Genomic DNA, 16737 nt, shown 5'->3' with positions numbered 1-16737 from the left:
TATGTTCCCTCACTTAGTGTCATGCCAACTAAAGATTTAACAACATAATTCATGAGTGCATAAAACATGATTTATATACTGTACCTTTGATAACCAGATAAACATACTGTGGCATCTTTTACTTAATTATGATTGCATCTGAGGAGAGCATTTAAACATTAAACTACTTTTATTCGCTGTAGCAGGGCTATTGCTGGTAACTTTTAATAAAGCTGAAATTAAATAAAATATAAATATTAAAGGAAAAATTTACGAAACTATCTCAAACCTCTCGATCAGTCTATTGTAAAGAAAAAAAAAATGCAATGCTACAAAACAATTGCATGCCAATCATTCTTTGGGGAGGAGTAGAATTGAGGTATGGGTTTTCTTTCCTTTACTGGAAAATGTTTTTGGATGACTTCCTCCATCAGGTCCTTTATAAGGGCAGCGCAGTGATCAGCGAGGATCATCATCATCATCATGAGTGTGTCCTCTCTGCTGTCAGCTCTGCTGATGCTGGCATCCACAGCCACTGCCTCGCACTTCTACGGAGGCTCAATGACCTTCAGCTCAAGAAGGAATCCTGATGGATCCTATGAGGTGAGACCTTTATTCACAACCGCAAATAGGTGTTTTTGCAATAAGGTGCACTTTTATGCGCCATGGGATTTTTGGATATTTCCATTTAAAAAAATATATATATATATCCGTCACAAAAAGTTCTTTCATAATGCTAATAATTTTTGCATAGATTTTATTATTTTATCATTGTCCTAGACTTCAAATCTTTAAATAGGAAAAGCATTACCATTAAAATAATATTACATTTTATGATACATTTATATTATGGTCGGTTTGTAAAATGTCACATAATATTTTAATTGTGTGCCAGTTATAATAAGGCTGTAACTTTGTCCAGTAAAGCTAAGACTTAATATGTATTATATCTAGGGTACATAAGTTAGTAGTTATGAAATTAGTATAAGCAAGACAAGGCAATCGGCCATTTTATTCTAAAATGTTTATTATCGTGTTATTCTAGAAAAATGAAGGATGTTGAGACATCCTTTTATTAAAGTTATTACAAATGCATTCTTTCAGGTGGACATCCGCTACAAGGAGGCCTTTCATAGCTGTAGTTCATATGATCCCTGGAGTTGCAGGTCTGGAAACTGTGGCAGTAAAACTTATGTGAGTGGTCGTATAGACAGCAGCTCCAAAGGTGGCAGCTGGTGTCAGTCTGAGGCACTCATGAAGAGAACCGTCCCCAACAACAGCCCGTTTCAGCTGCAGTAAGCACTTATGCAGAGGAATAAGACTATTCCGACACGCCATTATCTAGTATAAAGCTAATTCATTGCTAATGAAAAGTTGCCTTTTGCTTGTGTCAACAGCCAAAGTAGTTGCTGCTGGATCTATAACAAAGTCTCAAATACTGGAAACTGGCAACTTATCACACAAATTGACCTTGGAGTAAGATCTGACACCTCTCAGCCCAACAGATCTCCAGTCGCCACCACACTTCCCATTGTCAGGTAAAATCAGTTTGTCTTCATCAAAAGAGTTTTCCATCTGCAGTACTACTGAACTACTGAAAAGTCTTCTTGAGGAAATTCCAACTTTCATTTAGATTTTTTTTTAATCATTTTAAGCTTATGTGTGCTGTCGGTTTTAGTATTTTAAGAATCTAATCTAAATAGATCTCTCTATATAGAAAAGGTTCTAAAGCGCTACATATTTGGAACCCCTAAAATGCAATGCATGTGAATGATCACAAAATTTAAGATATGGGGATTAAAAAATGTAATTAATCAATATCACACGAAGAGTGCCATTTCAGTTTTTATCCTCCAAAAACCATCATGATTAAAATGTGATATTAAGTTACTACAAAAGTTTAATAAACAATAATTTAATTACAACTGCAAAATGTTGCAGAATAATGCAATATATGAATAAATAATAGCCTATAAATAACCTTTGTGCCAAAAGGGTTCTTTCTTGTAATTATCATCATCTTTTGCATAAAAGGTCCTTTGCAGTTGAGTAAAGAACCCTATGCTATACATATGAAGAGTTCAGATGCAAAAGCCTCTAAGTGCCATTTGAAATTTTCTTCTAAAATGATCATTTTTATCAAGCTTGTATATTTCAGTTCAGTAATTTCACTTAAATGGCAATGAAGGTTACTTATTAATTGTCATTTAAGTGAAATTACTGAACTTAAATATACAAGCTTGATAAAAATGGTCATTTTAGAAGAAAATTTCAAATGGCATTTAGAGGCTTTTGCATCTGAACTCTTCATATATAGATCCCTTTTTTCTAAGAGTGTACACTATAAGAATGTTCGTGTTCAAAATCTAACCAACATATCACAATTATTTATGTATATTTTGTATAATTTTATTTTATTATTCGATTTTATGATTCACATGATCCAGTAAAAGTCACCTTAGGAACAGTTGTTAATTGTAAATTAATTGCAAAAATGTTTTAGAAAAGTGTAAATGCATCCAAGTAATTCTTGAAGCCTGTGTACTAAATGACAAAAATGTGACTGTTTTTGGATTGTTTCTAGAGTCCCTCAGAACTGCCCAAGGAACTACAATCTGTTGTCCTGTGATCCAGATCACGATCAGGTCAGGTGTAGATATGGAGTTTTGTCTGCAAATGAGTGTGGAATGTGCAACCAACATGCCGGATTCACTCTGAACCAGGTGAGAATATGAAAGGAATAATGTGCAATCATGTATGTTGATCATTATACAAAAGCAAGAAGTGTTTTCTTTCATTCCTTCACATGTTCTCGGCTGACTTGGTTGCATCATTCACGGTTCATATCTTTCTTCTTCCCAGAACACATGTACTCTGTCATCTGGCAACTCTTCAGCACTAGGTGTTTATGCATTTGAGTTGGTGATGGAAGACTATCCCACCCAGAACATCAGTCTAAACTACACTGCCAGGGCCGCAGCGTTCAGAAGCCCATTTGTCAATGGATCCTCCAATCCACTGAGCAGAATCCCTCTCCAGTTCGCTTTAGAAGGTACCGTTCAGTGCTGAAACCAGGCTTTTAATTGTGATACTCTGCCACAACCTTCTTGTTACAGTATGTTTTGTGTTTAGTGGAGTCTCCGGCACCATCTTGCAATGAGGGTGAATATCTACCTCGGTTCATCCACCCAACACCTCATCACGGAGAACACCTACAGGCTCGTGTCAATCAAGAGCTAGAGATCAGAGTAAAAGCTACGGCAACCCACTCAAGGTATGAAGGAAATGATAATATAAAAGTGCAGAAGAATAAAATAATGCATATTTTGTTATCCTTTGGAGCTTGGAAGAATTCGGTTTGAGCAGATGTTTTAATGTACCATTATCACTGGCCTCATCAGAGCTCCTATTCACGATATCAAACATATTGTCAAAACTGTCTCTTTCAACATATTCAAAATCAATATTTTGATCGCTGACCGCTTTTTCACCAGATCCACCATTAAGTAACAGTGACGCTTACTGTATATTTGATTGTGTTCAGTAAATTGCTGAGCCTTTTCAAGTTTTGCGAATGATACATTTGTTTCAATTGAACAATTTCAGTTCATTTTTAAACTGATACATGTGAATCTAATTGGATTTTCTTTTCTTCCCTGATTGTCCAGCATCAGTGATGTGGTCTTTAGTGGACCTCTGAACAGCACAAAGGAGACCACCACCGCTGGAGAGTATGTGATCAACTGGACACCAACATCACAGAGTTATGGCCAGCACTTTCCAATTTGCTTCATTGCTGAGGGCCAAGCTGGGTATGATTACACAGTTAGATTACTTAAATCAAAACGTGCAATTACACTTTATTTTAAGGTGTCCGTGTTACAGTGTAATTATGCAATTAAGTACTGTGTATTAATTAGGGCTGTAGTCAAGACCACCTTTGTCGAGTCCAAGACAAGTCCAAGACCAGGACTAGTTGAGTCCAAGTCTAGACCGAGTCCAAAAAGGTTTGAGTCCGAGTCAAGACCGAGTTCAGGACAGGGAAAAAAAAAAAGCATTCAGGGCCTGAATTTCGTTTTTGCCAAACAAAATTATTAAATTTATCTTGCCTAAATGTTTGCGCTCGTTGCATTTTTTATGTAATGTTGTTAAGAATTTACACAACACAAGGCTTGATTTAAATTGTTCAATTAAATTGAAAAAAGTTACGCAAATAAATACAATAAATATACAAATAAAGACAATTAAAGAGAAACGTTTTTGAATAGGTCTAACACTAGTATTAGACTGAAACTGAATAAAGTAATCAAATGGAAAATAACACTGGATAGTATTTTAGTTCTGAATAAATTAAACACATAGGCTATTAATCCTGATTCCTTTAACTTAAAGCTCTCTTTTATTGTTTTGATGACAAAATTAATGGCCGACACATACAGTATGGTTGCTGTCACTTTAAGAGCTAGTGCATGGATTCTCTGTTCATTATACTGGCATGGCCGTGGGAACATATTTTATCATGGGGGTGCTGGGGGCGGGGCTTAATGGGCGTGGCTTGACAGAGTCGGCGCCAGAGCAGATCTACTGGAGGGGCATTGGGTCATCAGGGGGTTTGCACTGCCGTTTGAGAAATATTTTGACGCAAAAAAACAAACAAACCAGAAACACCTTTTACTACTATCATAATTATTAATAATTATAATTTGGGAATTTCTCCACCACTTTTTGCCAGGGTCGATATTGTCCCCAGCACTTTTAAACATCTCGCGGCGTGGATGTACCAATACAAATAAATAAAACAAATCCGTTTAACTAGTCTAGCAGAACACAGCCCATTCTCACACCCAAGGCGTCACTTAACTGACGCCTTGGGAAGCATTTGGACATGCTTCAATATCTGACGCTTTAGGCGCCCTTTAGCGTCAGTTAGATGACGCCCTAGGATCGCGTGTACCCTACCCCCACCCCACACCTAAACCTAACCGCGTCCTCTAACAGACGCTTTCCTTTAGCGTCAGTTAGATGACGCCGTAGGATCGCGTCATGTAAGTGACGCTAAAGGGCGCCTAAAACGTCAAATATTGAAGCATGGTCAAAGGTGACGCCTTGGGGTGAGAATGCGTTGCAGAACATTCATTTGTTAAATAAGAGGAGAAATAGCACGCTGAAATGTGTTATTTTTTAAAATCAAGTGATCACAGTAGGCTACTCGTTGACTCAGTGGCTCGCGCTGCCACAAGGAACATCTTCACACGGACACGAGCTTGATCAGTTGCGGCGAAATCTCTATTCGTACCGGTGAAACCACAAAGTAAAATGCATTCAAACATTTTGTCATGTCCCTGCTTGACAACAACTGATAAACATAATCGGTTTTAATGAGGGGGGGGGGGGGGGGACTATGTGAGTGTGGATAGAACTCAGAAACTCTTGCACGTTAGTCTAATGTTCTTCCACTTGACTTGACCATTACATTAACTACCATTACACCACATACAGGCGAATTTGAGGGAATGCAAGGTTTCGAGGTGCATTTTTTGGAACTTATTTTAACTTGAGTGCCGCGTTTTGAGAATGAGGTTTCATTCGTGAGACGCGAGCGCAACAGTTGCGTGCGCGTTCACAGTGAAAAGCATTTGGAACAGTAGCAGAGGGTAATGGAAAAACTCGTTCTTTGTGAACAGCCCTTAATGCCAAAGAATGCTTTAATCAAGACATCTGTATTTAGTTTTTTCACATGCATAAAATGAGTGTCAAATCAATTTTGAGATGCTGGACCTCAACCAGTGTCATGCCACTCACTCTATGCGAGATCGACTTTTGCCTTATGATAGGCAGCCTATATTAATTTCTATACAACACTTCGACAACATATGGAAATGAAATAATCGTTAGAGTCGTTTTATAAAGGTAGAAGGTGTTCTTAAAAAACATGTTGAAAAACAAAGTTATTTAAAGTCACGTCATATTAAATTTCAATGTAGTAAAACAGCTGTCGCCAGGGGGTGCTGCAGCACCCTCAGCACCCCTAGTTCCCACGGCCCTGTATACTGGCATGCGCTTTATGCTTATTAAAGACAAAACCGACTATGTTTAGACCATTATACTCACGAAGACCGAAATTGACACAGTTTTGAGTGTTAAAGCAATATAGCTAATCCGTGAAAAATAACTTTTGTTACTGGCCAGCTGTTCTTGAGGCAGATTTTCTATGAATGTGCACATATTTATTCCAGAGAGCGCGTGAGGATTGACAGTTTAACATTGCTTGAATGTTAAACTGGTAAGACTTAAAAAGATGTGCCAATGGTTAGCTTTATTCACGATGCACCGCTGACCCGATTGTGCAAGTGAATATTCCGTCATGTCCCGACTCCTGAACGCGAGTGTGTAGTATCGCAGCAGCGCTTGATGCGCCTTCCACAACACATGAGAGAAGAGAAGACGCGGCACCGTTGAACGCTCACACTGTTTGTGAAATTGCGTCTGGCAGATAGTTATTAAAAGAATGATTTGATTTTATAATCTGTGTGGATTATGATTGCGGGAATCGTGCGCAACACCCAGTAACTATAGTAACAGTATGAGAAGACGCGCTCCGTTGTAGTGAGCACTTGGTCAGTTAATTTGGGCATTTTCTAAGTTAACGTTACCCTGATAGGCTAGTAATAAATGAACACACATGCAAAAATGTGGGACTTGGTCGAGACCAAAAGCCATATTTGGCGAGACCAGTGGCCGAGACCAAGACAAGTCCGAGTCCGAATACCAGCGAGTCCGAGACTTGATTCATGTAATTAAGAACATGTACTTACTATATGGTTAGGGTTGGGGTTCGGTTTAGGGTTAGTTGCGTGTAATTATGCACTGCACTACTGTAACTACATGTAACATGTGTAACAAGGACACTGTAAAGTAAAGTGTTACCAAATGGGCCATATGAAAGCTAATTAATCGTAATATTTTAGGTCTAGGAACTATCAGTCTGAGATGAGGTGTGTTATTGTCGTGGTCGAGGCTGAAGGTATTTACACCATTTATTGAAATTCTTCTTGACATTTGATTTGATGTATGAATTCTTTGTGTGTCCTTTGAGCAAATGTTTATCTACATTTTTCTTTATTTGCTTAAGGTCCAAGAGCACAAGTGACTTGCTCTAGAGACACAATCTCGGTGTCAGTAGAAAGAGCCACTATTTCAGGGATCCACGGAGATCACTTGCGGTTGAACAACAATGCTTCGTGTTTAGTTTCTTCCAACAGCACGCATGTGTTTACAACTTTCTCTCTTACCGGATGCGGTACTCAAATGGAAGTAAGGAGTTCAATGAGTTTCTGTAGACATAAATAATAATAAAAAGTTTTCCACTGCATCTAATCTACTTTTAAACTTGTTTCTTTGAAGGAGACTGAGGAACATCTCCTCTTCAAGAACACAATCGTTACTTTCGATGATCCAAACCATGTCATAACCAGGAAAAATGAGATTGGAATTGAAGTCATGTGCAAGTACCAAAAGAAGAGCAGCATCACCACGAGGTTTGATGCTCACAGGCTAGCTGTCAACTTCACTGAGAGAGGCTTCGGTTCATTCAGCTATCAGTTTGAGTTTTATCAGACTAACAGTTTCAGAAACATGAGACTGCCCAACACCTACCCACTGGAGTACAACGTGGGACAGTCGATCTACATGGAGATCGAACCTGTCAATTTAGTGCAAAACACTGAGGTCTTCCTTGAGTCCTGTGCAGCTACACCCTATGATAATCCCAATTACCCCATCTCTTATCCCATCATCACAAATGGGTAAGAAACTAAAAATACTCCAATAGTGTTGTTATTGTAATAGACTCAGAGGTTGAATGACAAAATAACCTTATAAAATTAATATACTATATGTATCCCAAATGGCAAAAAAAAATCGAATCTAAATAAGTGTCCAAAATAAATGCTTCGACCGCAGTGCCATTTTCCGACCATTTAATCAAATCCAATTTTTCAATGTATATCAGATGCGGGGTTGATGAAACCGTTCACATCTACACAAGTCACGAGCCCAATGTTAAGTTCAGTATGGAGGCCTTCAGGTTTATTGGACAATATGACCAGGTAAGAATAAACACACACACCAAAAAAACAACTGAAGAACAGCAAACAGCACTATTGTAGTGTAATAATGAATGTGTTTTTTTTTTAATTTCCTCTCTAGGTGTTCATCAGCTGCTCCATTATCATTTGCCAAGCCAACAATCCCTACACGCGCTGTGCTCAGGGATGCACCAACGGCACGGTCATTGCACCACCCTCGCACGTTCACAAAAGAGAAGCTGCCATTCAGACCGGAAGTCACTTCATCTCCCAGGGACCCCTGCGTCTAAAGAGGAGCGCATCACTCACTGGTACGTCCTTACATACCATAGTATATTATGCAGATTGTGCAAAAGATAAGGCATTTTAAATGCTAATGTCCCTTGTTTGTTTCCAGAAGCCATCAGTCCAAGCTTGAACTTGAACCTGGTTTTTGTCGCTGGGTGTGTCGTAGCAGTAGTTGCAATGGTGTGTGGAATGATGCTCTACAAATCCAGAGGATCAAAGATCAACTACACACTTTTGAAAAATGATATTTGATCGGATCAGTCCGATCTATGATCAAATGTAATCAACATAGTTTGGAGATATGTATTTCTGTGGTTTCTGCTAAAGATTTTTTTGGTTTGGTTCGGTAATATAATAACAAAAGCATCTGTTTTGTCTGCATGAATGTAACTTCTAGTCATGTTCGGTTGAAGAATATGGAAACCCAGCATAAGTTTTATGTAACTGTAAAGATATAAAGTGTGGATCAGGGATGGGTTTTATACTGTAATACTTCACTCTATAATAAGAATCTATTTCTTTTCTCCAAGTTTGTTAAAATGTTTCATGTCAGCTACAGCTTGTCGTTTACATGTATTCTACTTTTCACAATTAAATCTATATATCATTTACACAGCCTAGGTATTATGACTTAAAACATAAGTTATCCTGCCTCTTCAAAGTGTTGCATACAATTAAACTACAGAGCTTACATGTTGCAAAGCTTTGGTCTAAACATTTTCTGAATATTTGAAATTAGCACTATGTCACACAACTTTCAAGTGCATTGTTAGTTTTCATATTGGTTAGTTTTTTTCCCTTTACTGAACTTAAGCAGTACGTAGTAGTCATATTATTACAGTAATACTTGTGGGACATTGAAAAGCCTTCAAAATATACTCTTACTGCTAATTAAATGTTTAATGAAAATATGTTTATCAGAAAAAAAGTGCATACAATTATATATTCACACACATGCACACACAAAAGCTGCTGCAATCACACCAAGCCTTTCATACTGATCTAATGGAGTTGAAAGAAATTAATACTGAGTTAAAAGAACTGGTCAATTTGCCCAAAACCTTAGAGCAGACCTCGGCACAACTAATAGCCATGATCGATCTCCAGTGTGACCAGAATCCCAACTGCCATCCAGTCCTTCCTGTCGTATCGACCAGACAGAGCTGGCCACATCCGGTGATGATTAAGAGTGGCCAGAGCCCGACTGAGAACTGCAGAGGTATGGAGGCTTTAAAGTTAACAAAACCTGACACAGCTACATACTAACCAGAGGTACCAAAGTATTCAAAGGTCTCCCAGGCTCACCTTTCACAAGCATACCTGATCTCAAAATCCAGATGTGCTACCACCGCTTCCAACACCCTAAGACCTCACGCCGCCTTCACACTGGCAGTTGAAATCAGCTCCGTAATACGCAATACGTTCCCAACGGACGTCGTACTACACAGTGAAAAGCGTCGGACGCGGGTAGAACAAAAATGGCGGAGAGATTAAAGTTTGATTCTGTCAGTTCTGTTTGATCTCTCTGATTAGGGTTATGCTGCGTGAGGAAAGTTGCTGAGGACGTTGACATGTCAGGTCGGCTAAAAAAATGTGATATAGTGGTCAATAGTTCAATATCTACCTTCAATTTAATTGTATTAACTGCCCTTATAAACGTTAGAAAGTCATGAAAATAAAAAATGACATGACAACTTATCGTTATAAAATCATTATTTATTTTATTAAAAGTTAATAATTCAGGTTTGGTTGTCAGTACCATAGCAACGCTCAACTTCCGCTGGAATTGTCGGATAGGAACGAGTTCAATTTTTTGAACGCATCCGGATGACCAACAGACACGGTTTTGATCGCACCGCACTCGGTCGGACCCGTTTCGGACCCATTCGCATGCGGTCTTCGAATCTCCATAGGAAATGAATGACTTCCGGTCGTTTCGCAGCCGCATCGGAGCTGATTTCAACTGCCAGTGTGAAGGCGGCGTAAGAGTGGTATTATCCTCAGCTGCAAAGACCTAGTTTCGGAAATATTTACAGGCCGAAATTCCAGTTTCTTCCCCCCGATTTGGGTCTAAACCAGCTCAGTTGAGTCGTATAGCCCCTGTAGTCAAGGAAGAGTAAAATATACCACCCTTAACCCACACACCAGTGTCAGAGTATGTGTATAGAGGGCCTACCCCTACTATCCCCAAGTTCAGCTAAGCAGATCCAATTGAGTTTGCCAGACTTAATAATAGCTCTTGAAAATGTGCTTCCTCCAGATGGGGCTGAACTCTTTAATCCGTGACAAATGTATTATATGTGTGCCAATGTGCCCTGTAACCTGTGTAAAGCCTGTAACCTGTGTAAAGCCCTTACCAGTTCCTCTCCAGACAGATTTTACTAGGACAAACCTCAACGTATTACTTGTACAAGTTCATTATGAAGACTGTACTTTGCACAACACCTTTGCAATTCTGGATGACGGCTCTGTGAGAACCAGCCTAACCACACCTGAAGATCTCCCTGCCCACACCATGTGACAAGACTTTAAAGATCTTCATGGGTATATCCTTTCATGTATCCCCAACCCATAAGCCTCAAACCAATTAAAATATTGGACATGCCTTCACTGCAGATCACCTTAATCTGTCATGGCAGTCTTATCCTGTGGATCAACTACAGAAGAAGTATAAACACTTAAGCAGTCTTCCCATCCTGCCGGTGAAAGATGCTCAACCTATACTACTGATTGGGTCAGATCAGCCACATCTCATTACACCAATCAGATTAGGTTCTCCAGATGGACCTGCTGCTCTCCAAACACGCCTGGGAGGGACCCTGCTGACATCTATTCTTTCACCCCAAGATGAGCTCTTTAAGAATGTCCAAATACTCTGGCAGGTAGAAGATGTTCCACACTGGGATGAGAATGAGGTGACTCGATAAAACAAGATCAGGAGGCTTTAAAGTTACTTGAAACCAAGACCATCTGCACAGAAATGAACAGAATTCTTTAACTAGCAACGTCATTACTATGACAGAAGGATATGCCTCGGATGCACGTCCCCGAGGAGTCAGTCATGCCTAATCTGCACACTGCACAGTATAAAGAAATGTTTGTTAAAGGATCCAGTGAAAGAAGAGACGATGGAGAAGCTCATGCTGACAGGAATTAACTAAGGGGACAGAATGTGATGAATGTTGGTATATACCCCACCACCATGTAAGTCATACTGGGGAACTCCTATTTTTAAACTGTTCCCACAAATATAATTTGCAAAGTCTAAACCAGTATCTGTTGCCTGTCTTTCATGGTGGCTCGATCCCAAGTTTCCCCCAAATGTTCTCATTCCATTCCAAAACTGGAGCTTTGTGGAGCTCTTGTGCCAGCTCAGTTAGGTAGATTGCGCAAGAAGGTAACTGACCTTGCAAATAGAGACCAGAGTGTTGTGGACAGACTCTTCCAGGGTTCTTACCTGGCCACAACAAAGTCGTTGTTGGCAATGGGGTCACCGAAATTGAGGAGCTAACAGAGAAATGTTCCTGGCACTATTTGGATTCAGCAAGCAATCCTGCAGACGACCTCACTAGAGGCAAACCTCGGCATGTCCTTACATAGATGAACATATGGTCTCAAGGTTCTCTCTTCTTACTCCAGGACCCAGCTACCACCAATATGGGCGTCCACGGTGTCAGCTAACTATTACGAAAATGCCAGACTTGCCTTCTGCCCATCTCCACAAACCTGCTTTTTACTCATGTGGATCTGAGTTAAATTTATCTGCGAAACAGTTTGCTCATGGGGCGGGCAGATAATTCCTTGCCACAAGTAATCTACCCAGAGTCTGAATTGTTGAGTTGCAGACACTGGAGGGATTCGCAAGTCCTAGTGGCAAACTTCTGGTTCAGGTTTATCTGAAACAACCTTCCAGGCTTCCATACCCGGCAAAAAATGGCAGTTCTCTCCCTCAGACTTAACTGTTAAAATGGTTGTCATGGTTGTAGATCCACAGATGCCTAGGGCCCTCTGACCTATTGGACATGTCATCAAGACCTGACATGTCCACACCGCAGTCCTGATGGACATGACACTTCTGCTGATGTAGAATTAAAGGGGCAAGTCTACACTCCAACAGTAGCACATCTGGTGATCCTCCCTGCTCTGCCAGATAGAGGAAAACTCGGCTTAAGTTAACTCGCCTTTTAGTTTGCCTTCTGCGTCAAAGTTTCCGTTAGTACTGAGATATGTTATTGAGAGAATGGCAGCTGCGCCTAGAAGTTTCTTCCTTCCTGTTATTTGGATGTTGGTCCGTTTGGATGTTGCCGTTTTGGTGTTAAAAGTATTAGTACATGACCATAAAGTAAATTATCTTTGTTTTCTCAATTTTTTAACTGTGTTTTAAGGGTATTATTGAGCTTTGTGCACTTTCAAGTGCATGCACGGACAGGTAGCGATTTACATGCTGGACAGATAAACAAGATGTGTAATGTTATACAGTCATACAGTCAAACACAGTCTAATGTGACAGTTTAAGTTGTATACATGTCTTAATGTACTAATTAGTCAGCAGAAGGATTATCCAGTATTTCATTTTGATGAAGCTATTTTGGAAAATTTGATTCTTCGTTAATGCATCTAGATTTATGAAAATAGGCTATTATTGCCAAAATCATTTCGTGTAACCAGACCAATAATTAGCCTACATTGTCTTCAATTGCCCATCCTTTGGGTATTTAGAGCTTTAACTGTTATTTAAATGTGATACTGAATGTTAGTATTCTGAATTAAGAAGTGACTGAGTCTGTCATGTCTCCGGTCTGATTCGCCTGTTTTCTTTATGTGCGTTGTCTGCGTGGCTGTTGTCTCGGGGCGCATGGCTTTGTTTTGACAGTTCGCCATGTGCTCCGCTGTCGTGGTTGATTTGTTTCCCCACTTTCTCGTTTGTCAATGCTCTGTCCCCGCACCTGTCATTAATTACCACCCCCTCTCAATCATCGTCAGTGCTCTGCTCCGCACCTGTTATTGATTACCTTCCTTGTTTATTTTCCTGGATTTCTTGTGTTTAATTTTTTTGTTTTGTTTATCTATTACAATTTTTGGCTTGTTATTCAGTCAATAAACTTTAGTTTGAGCCTGCAACTGAATCCTGTCTCGACTCCTGATAAGAGTCATCAGCATAGAAGGTTAGAAGTCTCGTCCACACTGCTGGCCAATGGAGGTCGACGTCCGCACCTGGCGGCCATCTTGTCACAGGCAGCTCGCTCACTCGTGTTTTAATGTTGCATGTACTTTTGAAATAACCATAACTTGCTCAATTTCTACCGATTTTCAAACGGTTTGGTTCGTTTTAAACGTCAGAGATGTAGTTATGACACTGCACACTTATGAATAATTATGTATTATTTATGTAAATATCCAGTATTATACCCACATAAATAACTTTAGTAAGAAACCAAACCGTTTGTAAATCTACCAAGATTTCAGTGAGATAAGAGTATTTGTGTTCTCACGTTACATCAGGAACCACAAAGCCCGCCAAAAAACTTGCCTGTGACAAGATGGCCGCCGGCTGGTGATGACGATAGAGACTCCGCCATAAGACATTTATCCTTTATTATGCATATCTATGGTCATCAGAGTGAATATGTACACAAGAAGCGCTAGTCTCCTCAATCTTTGTGTCCTGACCAGTAGAAGTGCTTACAAGAAGAACAGAAGCCTAGCGGGATCCTATCCTCTCCATCATGTGTATGTGTACAATAGGAAAATAAGAGGCCTTTAAGCTCACTAGCAACCAATTAACAAACTAGAAACTGATGGCAACAATCAAAGATCTAGGAAATGAATAACAAAGACCTGAAATGACAACTACAATCACTACGAGAACTACAAAAACTACAGGACCCAAACCCAAAACATCCCCAGGTTCCTTCATTGTGAGTCTATAAAGGCATGTGATTCATCTTTACTCATTTCCCGAAGGCAATTTGGTTGCAGCAGGACAGGCATACACACTCTGTTGTAATGAGATCTGCTTTGTCAACTGAACCCAACTGCATCTTTAGCCCTTATTTTTTTCTTGAAAGTTGAAAAAAGTACATTTATTTTTACTGTATAGTCTTAATCGTCCTTTAGTGGTGGAAAGATGATGACAAAACCTATAGATGTACCATGTCAGGTTATAAAAATAGCTAAAAAAAAAAATACTTAGTAGTTTAAAATTCTCACTTTGTGTAAACATTATTACATTTCAAAACCGCAGATTGTGATGACAGACAGATTGTGAAAAAAATATTTATTCTGGGCAGATTACTTATGTTTTCCACCAGGTGGGGCTCGAAGACTGAGAAAATATCATCCACTGAGCCGTCTTCAAAGTGAAGTTAGGTCGTGAAGGTCAATCCTCCAGTTTCACAGACGAAGCATTAAAGGAGTAGTAAAACTTTTGCTGATAATTTACTCACCCCCATATCATCTAAGATGTCCATGTCCAAAAGAAATTAATGTTTTTGATGAAAACATTACAGGATTTTTCTCCATAAAATGAACTTCAATGGACCCCAACCATTTCAAGGTCCAAATGAGAGTTTCAGTGCAGCTTCAAATGTCTTTAAACGACACCAGACGAAGAATAAGGGTTTTATCCAGAGAAACCATCGCTCATTTCAAAAATAAGTAAAAAAGTTGAAGTTTTATAAGCACAAATGCTCGCCTTGCTCTGTTCTGTGATGCGCGTTCGTGACTCTCCTGTTCGAACTGGTTTGAGCTGTCTTAACTGAGACAAGATACACAGCTGTAATGTTTTTATTTTAAAGCATACTTATAAAATCTACTTAAATGTCCTAATTTAACTAAGGGCTAATGCTGGCTTAATTTAAGACCTGTTAGTGAAACCAGGCCTATATTTTACTGAAAATATAAGAGATTATCACAACATAGCACCAAACCGGTTTATGAACCAGCCCAAAGGAAATAATGCTAAAGTAAACATATTATGTGAAGAAGCAAAGTGTGTATGTAGTAAATAATGATAGGCAGTGAAGGCATTGCTAACATATTTGTTGTTGTATCAGTAATCCTCCCCATTCTAATAATAGAGCAATATTCTCCCCGAAACAGCGTTTCTTCAGGAATGAGTAAAGCACAAGTCTTTGGCATAAAGGAGAAACTGATTCGAGTACCAACACTTCTTTTAAAGCTCATCTGAGAACTATAAAATCTCAGAAAGGAGGAAGCTAAAGATGACATTTACATTAACCTGTGTGGTGCACCAGTATATTGTATTTAATACTTGGGGATAGTTTTTTTAATGTCCAAATCCATAACTAACATTATACTGTAACAGTGTCTTAGGATCACAAGATGGCAGGATTGCACTTTCTTTGTGGAAATAAAGTCAGTTAGCAAACTGTGACATTTATCTGGTTTGATTGACCTTTTAAATTGTGTTCTTTTAAGACCATAATTATTGTTTTGCAAACTACCATTCAAAAGCGCAGGTTTAGATTTTTTTTTTTTTTTTTATCAAAGGAGTAGTTCACTTTAAAAAAAAAAAAAAACTTTTGCTGATAATTTACTCACCCCCATGTCATTCAAGATGTCCACGTCATTCTTTCTTCAGTCGAAAAGAAATTAAGGTTTTTGATGAAGACATTCCAGCATTTTTCTCCATATAATGGACTTCAATGGGGTCCAAACGGTTCAAGGTCCAAATGAGAGTTTCAGTGCAGCTTCGAAGGGCTTTAAACGACACCAGACGATGAATAAGGGTCTTATCTAGCGAAAAAATAAATAAAAAAGTTTAAGTTTTATAAGCACAAATTTCAATATTGACAATATCAGAAATGTTTCTTGAGCATCAAATCATCATATTAGAGTGATTTCTGAAGGATCATGTGACACTGAAGACTAATGAGTAATGATGCTGAATATCCAGCTTTGATCACAGGAATAAATTACATTACAATATATAATGCAAAATATAATATAATACATAAGCAACTAACTTTTGAAAGATATAAAACCATTTAATAAGCTAATCATTGTATTTCTAAATGACCTCATATAAGCCCTTAAGCAAGACCCTCACAGAGAAAACAAGCACAACTCCATGTCCATTTAAACAATGTGCTTATTCATCGGTTCACGGGCTATGAGAAAGCACAGGCGATCTCAAGAGTATCTGCGATTTGCTGATAACATTAATACGTTTGAAGACAGAATCCCTCACTGACTGCACAAGGCTATCTAATTGGCAATTAAAGCAACCCGAGACACTCGTCTCTAACGTGTCGAGGTTTAAAGGAACACATAAAACAGATGAAGGATTCTCGCTCTTGGCAAGTAAGCACTTTCTTTTATGAGCCGAGTGATTAGGGATTCAGTTCACCTGCGGTCTCAC

At 39.0% G+C, this 16737-nt stretch overlaps 2 protein-coding genes across 2 annotated transcripts in view; one reads left to right on the top strand and one right to left on the bottom strand.

Moving 5' to 3' along the window:
• Positions 1-16737, bottom strand: part of c22h18orf63 (chromosome 22 C18orf63 homolog) — a 151246-nt gene that overhangs the window by 56675 nt on the left and 77834 nt on the right. The window contains exon 14 of the transcript XR_016149144.1: positions 15918-16112. The gene's annotated coding sequence lies outside the window, so the exon portion shown is untranslated. The remainder of the gene's footprint in view (positions 1-15917; positions 16113-16737) is intronic.
• On the top strand, positions 419-8965 carry LOC120492259 (uncharacterized). Its single transcript, XM_039690442.2, has 13 exons — positions 419-582; positions 1084-1274; positions 1377-1517; positions 2564-2702; positions 2842-3031; positions 3112-3253; positions 3648-3791; positions 6948-7003; positions 7112-7293; positions 7384-7784; positions 7991-8087; positions 8188-8377; positions 8464-8965. The coding sequence occupies exons 1-13, from the start codon at positions 463-465 to the stop codon at positions 8604-8606; spliced, it is 2136 nt and encodes a 711-aa protein (XP_039546376.2). The 5' UTR covers positions 419-462; the 3' UTR covers positions 8607-8965.

The sequence above is a fragment of the Pimephales promelas genome, chromosome 22, assembly GCF_988280905.1.
Source record: "Pimephales promelas chromosome 22, fPimPro1.hap1.1, whole genome shotgun sequence".
Lineage (NCBI taxonomy): Eukaryota > Metazoa > Chordata > Actinopteri > Cypriniformes > Leuciscidae > Pimephales > Pimephales promelas.
This window is presented reverse-complemented; position numbering and strand designations above follow the sequence as displayed.

Excerpts from the sequence above, each read along its gene's own strand:
- LOC120492259 (XM_039690442.2), top strand. The coding sequence starts at position 463 with ATGAGTGTGTCCTCTCTGCTGTCAGCTCTGCTGATGCTGGCATCCACA. Across the intron at positions 7,294-7,383 it reads GATGCGGTACTCAAATGGAA|GAGACTGAGGAACATCTCCT; the intron begins GTAAGGAGTTCA and ends GTTTCTTTGAAG. Across the intron at positions 8,378-8,463 it reads GAGGAGCGCATCACTCACTG|AAGCCATCAGTCCAAGCTTG; the intron begins GTACGTCCTTAC and ends GTTTGTTTCCAG.